Source organism: Trematomus bernacchii, unplaced genomic scaffold, assembly GCF_902827165.1.
Source record: "Trematomus bernacchii unplaced genomic scaffold, fTreBer1.1, whole genome shotgun sequence".
NCBI lineage: Eukaryota > Metazoa > Chordata > Actinopteri > Perciformes > Nototheniidae > Trematomus > Trematomus bernacchii.
The window spans coordinates 30,143,083-30,160,642 of record NW_022987739.1 but is presented as its reverse complement, the minus strand read 5'-3'; the positions used below and the strand labels follow the sequence as shown (position 1 = coordinate 30,160,642).

At 41.0% G+C, this 17,560-nt stretch overlaps 1 protein-coding gene across 1 annotated transcript in view; it reads right to left on the bottom strand.

Annotated features, from left to right (window-relative positions):
* The window catches only part of LOC117495534 (protein NLRC3-like), a 58,091-nt gene extending 40,531 nt beyond the window's left edge, over positions 1-17,560 (bottom strand). Inside the window, exons 1-6 of the mRNA XM_034146809.1 lie at positions 17,444-17,560; positions 15,741-15,875; positions 14,710-14,805; positions 13,896-13,900; positions 8,668-8,901; positions 6,608-8,477 (exon numbers count right to left, since the gene is read on the bottom strand). Of these exons, the coding sequence (XP_034002700.1) occupies positions 6,608-8,477; positions 8,668-8,901; positions 13,896-13,900; positions 14,710-14,805; positions 15,741-15,865 (2,330 nt within the window). The 5' untranslated portion in view covers positions 15,866-15,875; positions 17,444-17,560. The remainder of the gene's footprint in view (positions 1-6,607; positions 8,478-8,667; positions 8,902-13,895; positions 13,901-14,709; positions 14,806-15,740; positions 15,876-17,443) is intronic.

The following is a 17,560-nucleotide window of genomic DNA, read 5'->3' as shown; positions in this document are numbered from 1 at the left end:
CAAAGTAATGATAAACCTGTGAGTTGGATGTAGAAGTGTCAGAATCAATATAAATGTTTTTTATTTTAAAGAAAATTCAGATTTTACATAGTAAAAAACTGTAAATTATAGTGTCCGTCCAAAAATTATTTTTTACAGATAGTGAAAACTACCCTTGGATGATGGGTTAGTAGACTAAAAGCTTTAGGAATCCAAAGTACAACATATAATAAGTACCCTGTATCAAGATTGATGCAAAACAAGTGAAACTTGACCTTTTTAGAGAGATTTAGCCAAAAACTGGGCCATCTGGGGTCATTTGGGTGGATTTGACCTATCTCTGGCCCCCCTTGCTCGATTTGGTTGGTTGACATACCCTTGTGACCGTTAGAGCCAATAGAATCAAAGGGGGAGGCTCCCACCCAGACAGGTTGTAAAGAAAAAATGTGGTTGCTTCGCGTGTGGAAAACGAAACCAAAGTAGAGGAATGTCTCCTTCTGGAGTTTGGAAACTAAAACGCAGTTGTATTGCTTATGGATTATCAGAAATAATTTCAAAGAAGGCACAGACACATAGGATGAACCTATGGATTAACTGCAGCATCGTTTTTTTATCGTTTTAATGCCATTGAAGACCACTTTTGACCAAGGTAAGCCATATTTACTGTTTAGCTTCTTAGCTCCACATGTGATGATGTACGCTTTCGTTTAGAGCGTCGCGAATGTTTATCACTGAGTGTTGAGGAGGGCACCGTTAGATTCAGTGTCTCCAGGACACCAAAAAAGAGTGTTTGGTTGTGCATCTAGGATAAGTAATAAGGGAGTTCTGAGTGAGTTTATGTGCCTTTGTAGGTTACGTTTTTTCGTCGAGGCTAATTCAGAGGCTGAGTGCTAGCATTGTGGGGTTTTTTTTGAAAAAAAAAATTAAAAAGATCAGTTAGCTGAGTTTCTTCCCGTTACATGGATATAACACATTCATAGTTTTATTCAATATTAAGATTCCTTAGACGTTGTTTCCTGCAAATGACGCGTTTATCCGCCCGGTACCGGGGGGAAGGTGTGAAACAGGTTAAGGAATAATTCTTCTAGATATCTAACCTTTTGCTCTGTGACGTTTTATGATCTACTTTGACGTCTGTTATCTCCTTTAACCTGTTAAGCCCCGAGCCTGTTTTTCAGGTTTCAGGCTCAAAAATGACATGCCCAAAACAAATGACTACAACTTCACTTCTAAAAGGGTTATATGAATAATTTCTTTTATCAAAGCAAGGTTACATCTGTGAGTTGGATGTAGAAGTGTCAGAATCAATATAGATTTTTCTCAGTCAGAGTAAATTCAGATGGAACATAGTAAAAAAAGGTAAATTCTTACCTCCGCCTAAAGAAAAAACATTACTTATAGTGAAAACCACCCTTGAATGATGGGATGGTAGACTAAAAGCTTTAGGAATCCAAACTATAACATATAATAAGTACCCTGTATCAAGATTGAGGCAAAACAAGTTCAATTTGACCTTTTTAGAGAGGTTTAGCAAAAGAAGTTCCAGGCGGAATAAGCTTTCGGCACATTTGGGTACATCTGGTTCCATCAGTGCCATTTGACCTTTTTCAGGTACCAGACTATAAAAATGATGTATTACATTAAATTATCACCATAGGTATTCATTCCATCCAAAGAAAAAAAAATTAAATAAAAAAAATTAATAAAAAAAAAAAAAATAATAATAATAATCACTAATTTGTGAGAAAAAAAAAAGACTCGCCGACGGGGGCTTTGGGGCTTAACAGGTTAAGGAAAGGCATTGGTGCCATATGTGTTGTTGTTACCAGTTTGTGACCGGTCACAAAGCATATCTGATTTCCTGCATAATATATATTTATCACAATGTTTTTTTGTAAGCTGCACACAGGTGATACTGAGTCTTCTCGATTAATAGATTATAAACTATACCATGCTTAAATAGACTCCTAAGTTATTATTTCATATGTAACATATGTAAGAAAAGGGAGGGAAGAGTCAATTATATTGAGTAATTTATTTTATATTGGGTAATTTATTTCTCAAACCTATGTTTTATGGAAGAGACAAAATATTTCTGATAAACTAATATTTTATCAAAAGGTAAATGGTGAATTAATATACATTTAGAATCATTGAGAAGGGGTTATATCCACAGGGACAAGCTCACCTTTAACTTACAATAACATTTCTCTGCTATGGACTGATGAGTATATGATTCTTGCATGTTAAATGACTAACACAAACCTTCAAAATGATAATGTGCATGTGTCAGGAAGGCTCCCAAATAATTCTGAGGGGCCTACTTTTGTGATTAAATGATAATGTGCTAATCCATTACTTTGAGTTGTCTTCACTCAGAAAAAACATCCCGATCAAGTGTTAACCCAATAACTAGGACAGCTCTCAAGGCCAAGGGTCAGAGAGAGAGGGTCACACTCTCCGGCTGCAGAGAGCACCCCCAGCCACGTGCAAGGAAGCACGAGGTCGTTCGAGATGGGATGCTTCTCTTCACCTTTCTGATAAGATGGGATGCTTCTCTTCACCTTTCTGATAAGAGGGGGTGCTTCTCTTCACCTTTCTGATAAGATGGGATGCTTCTCTTCACCTTTCTGATAAGATGGGATGCTTCTCTTCACCTTTCTGATAAGATGGGATGCTTCTCTTCATCTTTCTGCTCGGTGGGCTCTAGCAGACAACCCTGCAGGACGAGCGAGGGCTTCAGAGGTTTCTATAATACAAGGTTCCATGTTTCTTGGAGGAGTTTGATGTCTTCCTAACCTCTCCCATCACGGGGGGGACACCTGGATGCATCACTATTGGAATACGCAGTTGCACTGCTCTCAAGCAGATAGCAGAAGGAATACAGGCAGATGAGCCTCCGTCTCACTGGGGGATTAACTACAGTGCTCACTGAATGAGCCACACAATAGCAGAGCAATTGGGGGGGTTGAAATATGGCGCTCTGATGAAGAAGAGTTTGAGCCAATCAGCACCTCAGTGCTAATCTACAGTATCAGGATGCCTTTACACACCAGACACTCGGTGTCATAAAGGGAGGAGGAGAACGAGTCAGGAAGACTGACGGACATGTTCTTCCAGCTCTCGTACAAAGATGAACTTTGAATTGAATGACCAGATGTTTAAAGATGTACAATTAATGATTGTTTTTTATATTTCCAATTACCAGACATGTGTTAAATAGTGGTGATAAATATATTTGTGTCAGATCAGATTACACTTTCACACTAAACAAAATAAATAAATAAATATTTTCAGATTATAAGGTATTGAATAATAAGGTATTTCTACTATTATCACAGATAATGTTAATATCCTTAATCATCCAGCAATCAGGCTTAACAACACAACTCTTTAATGTATTGTCCATGAACAGACAGACCTAAAAAGATGTTTCAAGTACTGGATTAATTTCAGTTTTGGCCCAAAACAAATATTTATAATAATTCATATAACAATTATGTAGCATAGTTGATCCTCAAATTAGAGAAGTATAATTTAAAGAAATTGATATTCTATATTCAACATTAGATAAACACAAAAGAACCCTTTCCAAGTACCATAAGTAGATTTTCAGGTAAGTATGGCTAATAAGAATAATTGATAGACTTAATTTGGTACAGATCAGTTGTAGCATTTACAAATGTATGAATTAAAGTTTTAAGAATGTTTAATCTTTCCTTTCCAGGTTTTTACAAAAGTCTTTGAATATTTGCCTAACTTTTCCTTTTCAGATTTTGAACAATGTACTTGACTAAAATGAATGTATTGATTTTACTAAGACTAAGTGCCTTACTCTTGGCTAAAGCGTAATGAAGTAAACGTAAAGTAATCCTAAAATTGAGGACACTGCAATTTCGCAGATTACAGATTGATCAAATCATCACTGTGAATTGTATGCCTTAGCTCAGGGGTGGGCAATTATTTTTTCCATGGGGCCACATGAGAAACTGAAAATATTGTGGAGGGCCGGGCCAAAAGGCTGAATTTCTTTATTTCTTTATAAAAAGCAGTAAATAGCATTGTTTTGACAAGCTGGTAAGAGTATATGTTATAGTTAAGCAATGAAAAAGTGAGGTTGCCTTACAAAAAAATGTCATTTATTAAATCAAATTTCCCAAAACAATGGTAAACAAAATGAACGTTTTTCACCATTTGTGACTCATATTAGTGAACATTTTCAGTCACATTCACTCAAACACATTTTGAGTTTCATTTACTGTTGGAAAGAGGTTCTTAGCATTCTAAAGACATCACAATATTGTCTTTGTACTCCAAATATTAAGCAAGATACATCATATTGAACTGTCACTAAACATCACTGAACTGTGATTTAGAGAAAAAGGCTTTCAAAGAAAGTGTCCCAGTTCACTGCTAGTTGGTGCCTTTACATGCCAACATTTGTAGTCTAACCACCTCATTTGGTGTTTTTAAGTTCTCTTTTCTTGTTCAGTGAGAGAAATCTAGTCTCTGCTGGGCTTTAACAAGTGCATCAAAGTCAGGTTGAATGTCTGAGGTGGAGATGCGAAGCACAGCTGACAGATGATCATCAGTGAGAGAGGATCTATACCTGGATTTCGTAAACTTCATAATTGAAAATGTTTGTTCACATATGTATGCGTGTCCATGCACTCGTTTACCTCCGTGAACAGATCGCTCCCTGTCGTCGTCCCTTTCATCGACCGCATTGCTGCCAGCTCCTCCGTAATCTTGAAGTCCGGTGTTATCCCGCGGACGAATACGAGTAACTGGGCTGTGTCGCGGACATCACAGCTCTCGTCCAAAGCCAAGGAGAAAAAGTCGTAACTTGCCACTTCACGTTGCAGCTGAAGCTCCAGATTCCCCGCAATGTCCTCGATCCTTCTAGTCACGGTTCGCCTGGACAGCGGGACTTGCTCAAATGCGGCTTTTTTTTCAGGGCATATTAGTGCTGCAGAGTCCACCAAGCACTCTTTGACAAACTCCCCCTCCGAGAACGGCTTACTGTTTTTAGCAATTTTGTGGGATATCACAAAGCTGGTCATGGTTGCTGCATCACTGGATGTGTGAAGCTTGGTAAAAAAGCCTTGCTGCTTTTGCAGCTTAGCTAGCAAAGCTTCCGATGTCCGCGCCCTTTCAGCGTCAGTCAAGTTTTTATATTTCTCCGCGTGTTTCGTCTCGTAATGTCGACTCACATTGTACTCCTTAAACACGGCGATCTGCTCCCCGCAAACTAAACACACGGTTTTACCTCCGACTTCAGTAAATAAATACTTAGCAGTCCAATTTTTGTTGAAAACCCTGCATTCAGCATCTACCTTTCTTTTTTTATCGGACATTTTTTTGAGGGCTAAAGTCGTCTTGTGACAAGGATCCAATAATGTGCACGTCTTGATATACGTATTGCGTCATTATGCACGTGAATAAAAAACAACTTCAAAATAAAAGCAATGCAGCTTTAGTCCATGCATGAGGTAAAGTTAGAAAATATGTTTATTTTGTAATTTCCAATTAGCCTTACACGGGCCGGTCAGAGTCAACCAAAGGGCCGTATGTGGCCCGGGGGCCGTACGATGCTCAGGTCTGCCTTAGCTGGATCTCTTATGATCCTAAGTTTTAAATGCTTTTGACTAGTGATTGCCTTAAAGCAAATCTTTAAGCTGCAAGCTGGTTTTGATTTTATAGTTTGATAAATGACATTAACTAATGGTTTAAATGATAAAAGATATTAGTTTAAAACTAATATTTTGCTATTATGTATCTGTGTTTTATGTGTGTTCATTATTGTGCGTATTGACAAAAGATGCTCCAAACACTGATGAGAGATAATTTTTCCTATTATGATTGGCTGTATCAATCATTGTGATTGAATGTTTCAATCTTATTCTACTTTGTGATGTAATTGAATGTAAGGGGAGACCACACTCGAATCTGAAGACGCCTATTGATTTAAGTATTGACCAAAATTATTATTAGACTAATGTTTTAAGGTTATCAAAAATGATAAAAAGAGAGGAACTGTTAAGGAATAATTCTTCTAGATATCTAACCTTTTGCTCTGTGACGTTTTATGATCTACTCTGACGTCTGTTATCTCCTTTAAGGAAAGGCATTGGTGCCATATGTGTTGTTGTCACCAGTTTGTGACCGGTCAACTCTCGGGCACGAATGGTAATTGTTGTGAGAACGCTGAGGCATTTCTTTATCGGTGTTTGTGGACTCCAAGGTGTGAAATCTTTGAGGCCATAAGTGTCGGACGCAAGTGATTCAGTGTTCCCAGCTGTTTAGTCTACTCCTTCAGAGATGTTGATTTCTCTCTGTGAACCAGTTAAAAGGTCTAACATAGAGAGAGGCTCTTCAGAATTGACGTGGCAACTCTCCCGTGAAGTCAGACCCTCTGACTCGTGATTTGTGATGTGAATCCTCCGGCCGATACTCTGAATAAACCCATCAGTGTTTGACATCAAAAGCTCCAACTCTCACCGTGTCTCCTTCCTGAGTCGGTGACTCCCACTGCATTGCTACACAGAAGTTTCCCCCACAGTGTTTATTTGAATAATTAAACATCTGATCCACATTAGTTTATAACGTTAATCACATCTGGACTTACTTGGCCTTCCTGCAGTTCCTCACAGCTGGAATCAGTCTCAGTCGTCCCTCCCATGATGTGTTGTACTTCTTCAGGTCCAACTCATCCAGAACCTCCTCTGACATCTGCAGCATGTAGGCCAGAGCAGAGCAGTGGATCACAGAGAGTTCCTTCTCTGATCTGTTCCCTGACTTCAGGAACTCTGTGATCTCCTGATGTACTGAGTGGTCCTTCATCTCTGTCAGACAGTGGAAGATGTTGATCATCCTGTCAGGAGAGATTTTATAACTGTTCCTCTCCTTCAGGTTGTTGATGGCTCTCTGGATGGTTTCTGAACTGTTGTCTGTGCGACCCAGCTGGCCTCTGATGGCTCTCTGGATGGTTTCTGGACGGTTGTCTGTGCGACCCAGCAGGCCTCCTAACAGTCTCTGGTTGGACTCCAGAGAGAGGCCGTGGAGAAAGCGGACAAACAGGTCCAGGTGGCCATTTTCACTTCTGAGGGATTTCGCCATGGCTCCCTTTAGGAAGACATCCAGGGATGGGTAATCCTGATCACTGTTTTGACTGTTCTCATAGGGCCAGTCTCTCTGCAGGAAGTCCTTCAGTACCGCTGCGTCTCTGTTGGTGTAACAGTGCAACATGTAGACTGCAGCCAGAAACTCCTGAATGCTCAGATGAACAAAGCAGTAGACTGTTTTCTGGAAGATCACTCTCTCTCTTTTGAAGATCTCTGTACAAACTCCTGAGTGCACCAAGGCCTCGGTGACACCAAGACCACAGCGCTGCAGGTCTTCTTGGTAGAACATGATGTTTCCTTTCTCCAGATGTTCAAACGCCAGCCTCCCCAGCTTCAGAAGAACCTCCCTGTCAGCCTCCGTCAGCTGCTGTGGACTCGTCTCATGTCCCGCTTCATACTTCTGCTTCTTCCTCTTGGTCTGGACCAGCAGGAAGTGTGAGTACATGTCAGTGAGGGTCTGGGGCAGCTCTCCTCTCTGGTCTGTAGTCAACATGTGGTCCAGAACTGCAGCAGTGATCCAGCAGAAGACTGGGATCAGACACATGATGTGGAGGCTCCTGGAGCTCTTGATGTGAGAGATGATTCTGCTGGACAGGTCTTCATCACTCGATCTCCTCCTGAAGTACTCCTCCTTCTGGGCGTCAGTGAAGCCTCGTACTTCTGTTACCCTGTCCACACACTCAGGAGGGATCTGATTGGCCGCTGCAGGTCTGGAAGTTATCCAGACGAGAGCCGAGGGAAGCAGCTTCCCCCTGATGAGGTTTGTCAGCAGCACGTTGACTGAGGACTTCTGTGAGACATCAGACACAACCTCATTGTTTCTGAAGTCTAGAGAAAGTCTGCTTTCATCCAGGCCGTCAAAGATGAGCAGCACTTTACAGACAGCCAGCTGCTCTGCTGTGACCTTCTGTAAGGTGGGATGGAAAACATGGAGCAGCCTGAGAAGACTGTACTGCTCACCTTTGATCAGGTTCAGCTCCCTGAAGGAGAGCGGGATCACAAGACTGACATCTTGGTTTCCCAAACCCTCGGCCCAGTCCAGAGTGAACTTCTGCACTGAGAAGGTTTTTCCAACTCCAGCGACTCCGTTGGTCAGGACCGCTCTGATGAGAGTCTGTTGGTCAGGTAAGGCTTTAAAGATGTCCTGGCACTTGATTGGAGTGTCATGGAGGGTCTCTTTCTTGGAAGCTGTCTCCAGCTGCCTCACCTCATGTTGGGTATTAACCTCTTCACTCTGGCCTTGTGTGATGTAGAGCTCAGTGAAGATCCTGTTGAGGAGGGTTTCACTTTCATCAGTTCCTTCAGTCACACGTTCACATCTCCTCCTCAGACTGAGCCTATGTTCATCTAAAACCTCCTGCAGACCACTATCTGCTGGAAGAGAAGGAAACAGGAGAGAATCAGAAAATGCTTTTGAGAATATAACAATAAAACTAATAAAAACAGACTGAGTTTAAATGTTTTATAAACATTTTAATGTCTATGTTCTTCAACAGAATACCTAATAGAAAAAACAAATGAACCAGGAAGAGGAATAAGACGCTGCATGAGTTCGGCCTCTTACCTCGTACAGAGCTGGTCTGACTGGCTGTCTGCAGGCCAGCTCTGGTTCTGGGTCTTTCTCCACACTGGGGACAGGAGGGGTCTCCTGATGGAGGGCGCTGCTCCCAGTATGAGGTGATGCACTGTCTGCAGAACCAGTGTCCACAGCTGGTAGAGACTGGATCCTTCAGGACGTCCTGACACAGAGCACAGCTGGACAGCTGCTCCTCCACAGGAACACCACTCTTCCTCTTCCCTCTGTGGAGAGGAACACATCCTTTACAGCACTTTACTTCAGAGGGGCTGATTCTCACCAAAGGTACAACAAGGGGGCACATTCTAGTTTGATATTTAAAAAAAGGTCTATATAATATATACCCTTGTGATCAGGTAGATAGCTTACAATTCACATGATCATAAAACCAGAGAGCATCCTGTCTGGATTCATCCCCCAGAGGAGCACATGTTCCCTGTATCTACACACACAGCTGTATTAACCTTGTAGGTGCCATAATGCTACTTAGCCCAAGTTCATTATTTGTATTATTATTTGTTTACATCACTTTTATTTGTTTGTTGAGCACTTCCGGTAATTGTCACATGGGTGTGGTTTGTGTATTTAAGTCACCTGTTTCATGTCGAGTGCGGATGACAGAGGGTGAGCTTGTGCTGTCATTTTTTCTGTTGACCGTTTTGTCCATGTTATGATTTTGTTTATTAAATATCCCAAAAACTATCTTGCTTCACTATGGACTTTCTCTTCGAAAACGCGTCACAGTTTATAGCCAAGTTTAGCCTCTCGGCAACTCAAACGCAACTGGGGATTGAGCCGCCACATTAAGTCAACAGAAAAAACGGTGTTTCGCATCAGAGACTGAACTGGACGGACCGGCTGGCTTCCTAAGCTTACGGATCGCTTGGACGCTTCCGATAACGGACTTAACATTCTGTACCTTTGGAACCTTCGGACCGTTTTTCCCTAATCGATATGGATTGGAGTAGCCACGAGGACTCACTGATGGACACTCATTGACTGCAGCGCACAACAAGCTGAAAGCGGTAGGCACGATTATATCCTTTCTTGTGTATTTTGCTGGACACAGTTTGGGAAACGTGACCGTTTGTCCATTGGGGACTTTGGCTTTTGTTGTGCGCTTGTTATGCCGTGAGCGGCGGAAGTTTTTGAATTGTTTGTTTTGCTGTGGCGGGCGGGCCCCGCTGGTTTAAGTTTCATACCAGTGAACACTGTCGTGTTACTTTAAATGCTAAGGCACCACACATATTGCATCAAATATGAGTGACACAAACGATGGAATGGAAAAAAGGACTGTCAAGCTTACTAGTAAAGCCTTGGCTTGCAAAATCGAACAACTGCAAAAAGAATGTCAGTCAAACGTGCAGAAGATTAAAGGACGCACACAGGAAATTAAACATCTAATGAAAAATGATGAAAATGCAAAGGATGTTAAACTCAAACTGGACAAATTAATTCATCAATATGAAAATGCAAAAACAGCACATGAATCAGTTATTATGTTGCTTTCCGAAGACGACCTGGAAATACAAAATAACTGGTTTCAACAAATAACAAAACATAACAATGATGTTATGGAGGATGTACAACAATGGCTCTTGGAAACTGGGAGGAGGCCCTTTCTGCAAACAGGTCATGTGACTGCCAATGAACCAATCGCAGCAAACACAGATATTCCTCTCATTCTACCAGACGAGGCACCTGCCAATGTAAAGGAGCAATTTGAACACACTGAGGCTCAGCAGGACGTTCTCTTTCCCCCGTCAAACATGAAGGCTACATCATGCACGCAAGATGATATACAACCTGGTGACAGCATATCAAACATTGGTAGCAGAAAAATCAGGCAAAGCTCAAGATCAAGAGTTTCCAGCACCGCATCTGCACACATAAAAGCTGAGGCCGAAGTGGCAGCCATGAAAGTACTGCAAAAACTCCTAAAGGACAAACATGTCCTGGAAGCACAGGAGCAGGAATTGAGGAGGAAAAAGGAGCAAATGGAATTAGAAGGAAACATTGCTGCCACCATTGCAAAAATGAAAGTGTTAGCAGCCCCCAGGGGATCAGTTAATTGTTCTATATCATCCAATGGCATGCAGTCATATTTTGAAACGGGACAAAGGGAAATACAGTTTGTAACATTAAAACAACCAATCATAACCACCACAGACAGAGCTGTCACTAACATTGATACAGCTCCCCTAACACCCAATGCAGGCATCAGGAATCTAGATGAACATCTACGTGTAACATCTCCAGATCCAGTAACTGCCACAAGCAACAGTGACAAGTGCAATATATTTTCAGTCATGGAAAAACAAAATGAAATAACCGCTTTATTAATCCAGCAACAGTGTCTATCATCCATGCCCAAGAAAGACATTCCAGTGTTTAATGGTGACCCACTTCAGTACCACACATTTATGAGATCTTTCGAATTCAATATTGAAAGCAAAAACAATAACCCCAGAGACTGCCTCTACTACCTGGAGCAATATACAACAGGACTGCCCAGAGAACTTGTACGGAGTTGCCAACATATGGCCTCAGACAGTGGATTCAGCAAGGCCAAATGGTTACTACAACAAAACTTTGGCAATGAACATAAAATTGCTACAGCATACATGGAAAGAGCTCTTTCATGGCCATTAATAAGGGCTGAGGACACAAGGGCTCTACAGGCATACACGGTCTACCTTAGAGGATGTTGCAATGCGATGGAAGATATAAACTACATGTTTGAGCTCAACATTCCAGCAAACATGCTAGCCATTTTAAAGAAACTTCCATATAGGCTGAGGGATTTATGGAGAACTGTAGCATGTGACATCCAGGAAAAACACCACCAAAGAGCTGCCTTCAAGGATATTGTGGAATTCCTTGAAAGGCAAGTAAAAATTGCTACAGATCCCATATTTGGGGACATTAAAGACCCCCCTCCCGTAAGCAAAGACATGAGTAGGCCACAGCCTCATCCAAGTGGAAGCATCTTTGCAACCAACGTGAAGGTTACAGAAAATAAATATGACAGAAGCACTGTAGAAAACTGTTTGTATTGTGGATGTGAACATGCTCTGGAGATGTGTCCACAGTTAGGAAGGAGGACACATCATGAAAAAATCACATTTCTTAAAGAAAATGGTCTTTGTTTTGGCTGCCTGTGTAAAGGACACATAAGTAGAGACTGCAGGAAACGAATGAGGTGCAACATATGCAATCTAAATCATCCCAGAATGTTGCACATCTACCAACAAAGGAAGGAAATGGAAAACGAGCAAGAGGAAATGGAAGAAGCATCGGCAAACACTGCTGAAGCCTCAATTCAGACAGGTGGCCTTACTGGGGCCGGTGAAGATGGTTGCAAACTCTCCATAGTACCAGTCCAAGTTAAAGCCCAAAAGGGGAACACAACAGTGCATACCTATGCATTTCTTGACCCAGGCAGCACTGCTTCGTTTTGCACATTAGGCCTTATGAACAAACTTAACCTCCAAGGAAGAAGGTCAAACATTCTGCTGAGAACTATGGGTCAAAGGAAGGTCGTTGAAACCAGCATTGTGTCAGGCCTAGAGGTTGCTGGACTGCATAACAGCAACTTTTGTGATCTCCCCGGCATATACACTCAGAAGACTATGCCCGTGCACAAAGGAAACATTCCACGTCAAACCGACATCAATCAATGGTTGCATTTGAGGGATGTTTGTCTACCTGAAATTGACGCTGAAATTGAGTTGCTGATTGGTTCAGATGTTCCAAAAGCCCTTGAACCAATTGATGTAATCAGGAGTGTGGGGGATGGACCTTATGCCGTAAAAAACCATGCTCGGATGGACAGTTAGTGGACCATTAGGAGGATGTCCTGATGATACTCGGGACAAAACTTCATTAAGTGTAAACATGGCCGAAGCGCTGGTCTTATCTGCTTTCAGCGGAGAGGAGATGGACACTGAACAGGCAGAAAAGAAGGGTGATAGGAAAGAGAAAGGGGCCCAGAAGAGCAAGAGAATTATCCGTGCTCCCATTGACAGTGAAGACGGTGAGCCTGAGCAAGAGAAAGGTGGAGAAATAGAGGAGGAACAAAAGAATGAGGTGAGGAAGGAAGCTAAATCGATGAAGGAACATAAGAAGAGAAGGAAGAGGGAAGCTAAAGAGAGAGGGCAGCTTGAAAAACAAATTGCCAGTCAACAGCTGAAGGTACACGGATTAATGAGCCAAATGTCAAACCTGAAATGTGAACTTTCACAAGAAGAAGAAGCTTATAAGGCTCTTGAAATCCAGATTAACACTAAAAAAGCACCAGGAATGGAAGCAGAAAAACATGTTATCAAAGAGGAACTACAAGATATTAAATTGCAAGCGAAACCAACGAGGAAGAAGAATAAGACAGGTTTACACTTCCGGCTGCCATCTTAGTTTGGAACAAGTCAAATTTGAGAGACGTTTCAAACTCCTCCTTTTCTCTTTTTTCCAGCTTAATGAAATGTTGGTGCGAATATGGAAATAGTGTCAATATATAGAAGCCAACGATTAAAGAGTCTAAAAAGCCACAGAGGAAAAGAGGATTGAGATCCCTCGGATGGAGAACATGGTGGCAAACAAGAAGAAAAGGGACTCGTACGTATGCTTCGGATCAAGACCAAGACTGGTTTCTTGAGCAGACCAATTAACGAAGTTAGCCTTCTTCAGGAGGCAGAGGACTTTTTCCAAGTCTAAACGGACTATTTTTTGTCTTTTTTCTTTTATTTTTTGTCTCCTGCCCCCTGCCCCCTGCACACACACAAACCACACCAAGCATTTTTACTGATACTGATTAGTGAGTAAAGATCACTTTTCCAAAAAGACTGCAATTTATGAACTCTGAACAAAAAGAATTCAAGAAAGAGATATGGACGTATATTGTGTGTATTGTCATTTATTATAGTGTAATTATAATTTTGTGAAATGATAATTAGGGGCCGGTATTGTAGGTGCCATAATGCTACTTAGCCCAAGTTCATTATTTGTATTATTATTTGTTTACATCACTTTTATTTGTTTGTTGAGCACTTCCGGTAATCGTCACATGGGTGTGGTTTGTGTATTTAAGTCACCTGTTTCATGTCGAGTGCGGATGACAGAGGGTGAGCTTGTGCTGTCATTTTTTCTGTTGACCGTTTTGTCCATGTTATGATTTTGTTTATTAAATATCCCAAAAACTATATTGCTTCAGTATGGACTTTCTCTTCGAAAACGCATCACAGTTTATAGCCAAGTTTAGCCTCTCGGCGACTCAAACGCAACTGGGGATTGAGCCGCCACAAACCTGGTACACTATAAACCCAACTTGCATAGAATCTGCTGTGAATTCATAGAAGTAAACATATGGAAAGGATGCCTAAGTAACAACAGAATGATACTGATTTGTAAAAAGCCTGAGTTAATGCTTTGTCAGGTCTGTCTCCAACACAACGAGCATAACATTTTATAATGTTCCCCTCAGACCGTCAGAGACCACAGGAGCACAATCTCAACACTGACAGGTTTTTGTAACAGAGCGTCACAAACTTTACACTCAAGTTGAAATGTGTCACGCTGCACGAATACGCAGGTGACATGAATTTAACATCTTCACTTCCTTCGTGTTGCCAGGCACGGATCTGGGTCTTTGCATTGACTCTACATGTGATTTCACAAAACACTGTTTTATCTGCTAATGCTAAACACAACCAGCTCACCAGGTTATCACTATTATTAATAAACATCTTAAAAAGACATATCATAGATATGCCCAAGTAGTTTAATAATGTTTTGGACAATATATATAGTTTTTAAATCAGTATTTATCAACATTGTTGCTATTTAAAACCATTTTATACACAGATACAATGATAATATAATTGCATATTGAAATATCCTTAGATAATGTTAGCTTACTCTGCTGCGTTTTCCCTTTACAAACTGCTCACATGATTTCATTAAAGAACAGTTTAATATATTAGATTACATAAAAACTGGATCCTCTTCAGGTCAGTTTACAGGAGAGACTCTTACTTTGTGTCTGAGGGTCCAGGTTCATCACTGAAGTATAGAGGGTCCCCCATAGACTGGTCACTCTTCAGAGACCACATGGAGACCGTAGACTCTGCTCTCTGTCTGTGGAAACAACACATGTTTTAAACATCATTAGTTTATTTAAAGAGCAGCTTTTGATCTATGACTGTTCACCTTATTAAAGATGTTTAGAGTTGTTGAGTCGTGATTGTGGGTTTCTGTTGTTAAAATTCATTCGAGTGTGAAACGTTTTACATATTTGCATTTTATTTGCTTAATTTAACACAAAGTCCAACATGTAGAGCAGGGCTATTCAATTAGTTTGGAATGGGGGCCGGTTGATGAAAATGATCCAAAGCAAGGGGCCGGGAAAAAGATGGCTTGAAATATGAGCAATTATATTAAGAGCTTCAGATACAGTAAATACTACAACAGCATAGTGGAGTGCATATATTGTGTTTAATTCAATCAAACAACATAGCCCCAAGGCCTTTATAGATCTAAATGGCAAGTTCAGAACTCAGTAGGCCTACATGTTTCATTTGATTTCATTTAGGTGAAATGATCTAATCATTCACGCAGAGATGCAATCAATGACAGGAGTTGTCACTACAGTATAGTAGGTGGGTTCGAAACCCGAGCCCGTCGAAGTTTTCAGGCATTGTCTACCCCTCTATCTCTCAATGTAACACCCTCTCTGGAATAAAGGCACTATGGCACAAAAAAAAAAGAAAAAAAAAGAAAAAATCTTAAAAAAAAAAAATGTATGACTTTTTAACATTATACTCAAAGGGCCAGTAAATATCACCCCGGGGCCGGATTTGGCCCGCGGGCCGCCAATTGAATAGCCCTGATGTAGAGTGTGAGGATGATTTCACTAGTAGATCATTTACTATCTCTGATGATGACAAGAAGCAAGAGATCAATTCAACTTTGTTAATGTACTCTACTGGGTTTCATTAAACAGTTTAGATGATCAGATACCAACAAACTGGATCCTCTTCAGGTCAGTTTACAGGAGAAACTCTTACTTTGTGTCTGAGGGTCCAGGTTCATTACTGAAGGCTGGAGGATGACCCATAGACCGCTCACTCTTCAGAGACAGACAGCTGGAGACTGAAGATTTGTCCTCTTCCTCATCTTTAAAATCACTCATCTTGTTCAGTCTGAGAGAGAAACCAGTAACACACACACACACACACACACACACACACACACACACACACACACACACACACACACACACACACACACACACACACACCACACACACACCACACACACACACACACACACACACACACACACACACACACACACACACACACACACACACACACACACACACACACACACAAACTTATTAGTACAATGCATTAGTGATGGAATATCAGCCTTACTTATTTACAGTACATTTACAGACAATTTCTGGGGAAATAACAGGAACATCTTACTAGTAATTGCTCTCTGGCAATATTGTGTTGGTGTGTTCAAACATGGTGAGATACTACTTTGATTTTGATATGATAAAGTCTATTTGAGAAGCGTTTTGCTCTTGGGTTACAGGAAGCCCTAAGACAAAAGTGAGACATTTTAATTCTGCTGATCCATTTTCTTAGGTCTTTCTCTCCTGTGTTAACGACTTGTAAAAAATAAATCATTCATAAAACAGGTGACAATGTTTGTTGATGTTATACTAATTCTAGCTACACAAGGCTGAACGTCCTACAAGACACTTTTTTAGATCAGATGTCAAAATGACATAAGAATATTTTAGTTCACATTTGTCTCTCAGGGCTTCTTTAAAAACCCTGAAATCCTTCGTTACTCGTCCACATGATCATTTCCCTATTTTTCTCTGCCACACAATGTTGTTTTTTTATTATATTACTGTATAATGTATCCTATTATTTATGCATGGAGACCAAACATTTTACTTTTTCAAACATGTTTTTCTTTTTCTTTTATGAAGTGATTAAGAAAGATGTGTCCTCTCTTTGATGCAGTAAAGATATGTGTATCTTAAAGGTCACCTATCATGCTATTTTTAGGCAATAGCATAGGTCTCAGATATATACAAATATATAAGAAACATGTGTATGAAGTGTTTTGCTCAAAATACCAAACAGATCACCCATTCTAGCCATGCCTCATATCCCTCTATTTCACTTCCTGTTTCTAAAGTGCTGAAGTTGGTCAAATAAAAAAGGAGGGGGCTGAGCTCATGCGGACCAGCTACTGTCTAAACGCCCAGTAAGACACACACACACGCCCAGTAAGACACACACACACGCCCAGTAAGACACACACACACGCCCAGTAAGACACACACACACGCCCAGTAAGACACACACACGCCCAGTAAGACACACACACGCCCAGTAACACACACACACACACACACACACACACACACACACACACACACACACACACACACACACACACACACACACACACACACACACAACCATCTTAATAATATACTTGGTTAAAACACATTAAATCAGTCAGACTTCAGACAGGCCGTTCTCCATTTTGTCTGCGCTGGGCTGTCACATGTTATGTAACTCTGACTAATCAGAAAACAGGAAATAATAAAAGTGCAGCACTTGCAGAAGTCTCATTGGACTCTAGGACGCAGATTGTTAACCAAGAAGTTATGTTCTGACATCCAGTTTGACAGAGTAAATAATAAATGTGTTAGAAAGCAGATCCTGGTGTTAACACTCACCCTGTTGTTCTCCTCGTGTCGAGCTGTAAAATGGCGTCTGGCAGTTTGACTTCAAACTTTCACTTCCCTCTCTGTCTACAGCTCCTCCCTCTGATTCATAACCAGCCTTATCAGCTG